Source organism: Elephantulus edwardii, unplaced genomic scaffold, assembly GCF_000299155.1.
Source record: "Elephantulus edwardii isolate Elephantulus edwardi_28Jun2011 unplaced genomic scaffold, EleEdw1.0 scaffold00080, whole genome shotgun sequence".
Taxonomy (NCBI): Eukaryota; Metazoa; Chordata; class Mammalia; order Macroscelidea; family Macroscelididae; genus Elephantulus; species Elephantulus edwardii.
Genome location: NW_006399830.1, coordinates 1,087,437 through 1,089,343, shown reverse-complemented (window position 1 = coordinate 1,089,343; position 1,907 = coordinate 1,087,437). Strand labels below are relative to the sequence as shown.

At 63.0% G+C, this 1,907-nt stretch overlaps 1 protein-coding gene across 1 annotated transcript in view; it reads left to right on the top strand.

The window, feature by feature from the left end:
* The window catches only part of TMEM184A (transmembrane protein 184A), a 10,889-nt gene that overhangs the window by 6,512 nt on the left and 2,470 nt on the right, over nt 1-1,907 (top strand). The window contains exons 6-7 of the mRNA XM_006889732.1: nt 1,283-1,373; nt 1,643-1,718. Of these exons, the coding sequence (XP_006889794.1) occupies nt 1,283-1,373; nt 1,643-1,718 (167 nt within the window). The remainder of the gene's footprint in view (nt 1-1,282; nt 1,374-1,642; nt 1,719-1,907) is intronic.

Below are 1,907 nucleotides of genomic sequence, written 5' to 3'. Positions count from 1 at the left end.
CCCACTCCAGGGTACCCCATCCCAGGACACCCTACATACACCCCAGGGCACCCCCACCCTGAGACACCCCCACCCCCAGGGCACCCTACACCCCAAGACACCCCCACCCCCAGGGAACCCATCCCATGGCACCCCACACCTCAGGACACTCCCACACCAGGGTACCTCCCACCCCCAGGGCACCCCATACCTAAGGGCACACACACTCCAGGGTACCCCACACCTCAGGGCATCCCACCCCAGGGCACCCCTACCCCCAGGGCACACCCCCTCGAGGGCACCTGAGCTCCCGTGGCTTCCAGGGCTCCAGTATGATGGGACAGAGTTGGGGCTCCCACAGTCACTCGTGGCACTCTTTCACCAGTGCCAGTCCTCCACTTGGAGGAGTGGTGAAGGCCCCGGCAGCTAGCTGAAAGGTTGGGGGTTTGAGTCCACCAGCAGCTCCTCAGGATAAAGATGAAGCAGTCTGCGTCTGTGAGGGTTTACAGCCTTGGAAGCCCTGCAGACAGGACTCCTCTGAGCCGGGGGCAGGGCAACACCGGGCCTGTTTTCTCGGCGCCATCAACTTGAAGGCGTCTAAGAAAAGCAGTAGCCCTGGTGTGGGGGTCAAGTGCTTGGTTGCTAACTGAAAGGCTGATGGCTAGAAACCCCCTAACCTGCTCCTGGGGAGAAAGATGTCAGCTTCCATAGAGATGCATGGTCAGGGATGCCCTCTGGGTACCCTTGTCCTGTCCTGACCCCTTGGGGCACTCCTGCCCATCCTGACCCCTCTGGGCATTGCTGCCCCATCATGACCCCTCTGGGCACCCCTGCCCACCAGTTGGCTGGACAGCTGTCAGTTCAGCTCTTTAGGTTCTGTCTGTTTGGACGCCCAACCCCCAGTCTGGACAAGTGAGTTCATCCAGACAGGCTGCCCTGGGGCAGGGGCTGGCAATAGGTCTATTGGGGAAAGGCAGCAGGCAGGCTGCCTAAGGCTGGATGGTAGGCGAAGGGGTGCTGGGCAGCGGCTGGGGGCCCTGAGAGTTGCCCTGAGGGCCATGATGAACTGTAAGCCTTCCCAGTGGCTCAGTACCAGGCTGCTCGAGGGGATGGCCCTGTCAGGTGGCCCAGCTAGGCACACCTCATCTTGGGCATCTACCTCTCCTCCATGAAATGGGCTCTCTCAGGGGGCAGCCGGACTCCCTACAGGCCTGGAGGAGGGCTGGTCATTGGTTTGGTGTGAGATGCTGGCATCTGGAGGGAACTGTGGCTCCCGGCCCTGAACTCACGTCTGCACCCCCAGCCTTTGTCATCTACAGCTTCCTGAGCCTCTGCTTCCAGTACCTGGGTGGAGAGAGTGCCATCATGGCTGAGCTTCGGGGGAAACCTGTCCAGTGAGTGCTGACCACCCCAACCCCACCAGGCCCTCCATGTGGGGACTGAACCTGGTGTCCCCGAGTCACACAAGGCTCATACCAGGCCTGGGGACAGGGACAGAGATGGGCACAGGGAGCAGGGTGGCCACTCAGTCTCCCTAGGGAGAGGGAGGGGGACAAATGGGGGGCCAGGTATGTCCATTTGGACCTGCCAAGGCCCTCCACGTGGGGGTTGGGCTGGGGGACCAGGCATCCACCAAACCCCAATCAACTGCGCCTGCTCCCAGATCCAGCTGCTTGTACAGTACCTGCTGCCTGCAGGGCATGTCCTACTCCATCGGGTTCCTGCGCTTCTGCAAACAGGTGAGGGGCCACCCGCACCTGACCGCCAGCCGGGGGGGCCACCCGCACCTGACCACCAGCCAAGGGGGGTCACCCGCACCTGACCACCAGTCAAGGGGGGGCCACCCACACCTGACCACCAGCCAGGGGGGCCACCCGCACCTGACCGCCATCCAAGGGGGGGGCCACCCACACCTGACCACCAGCCAG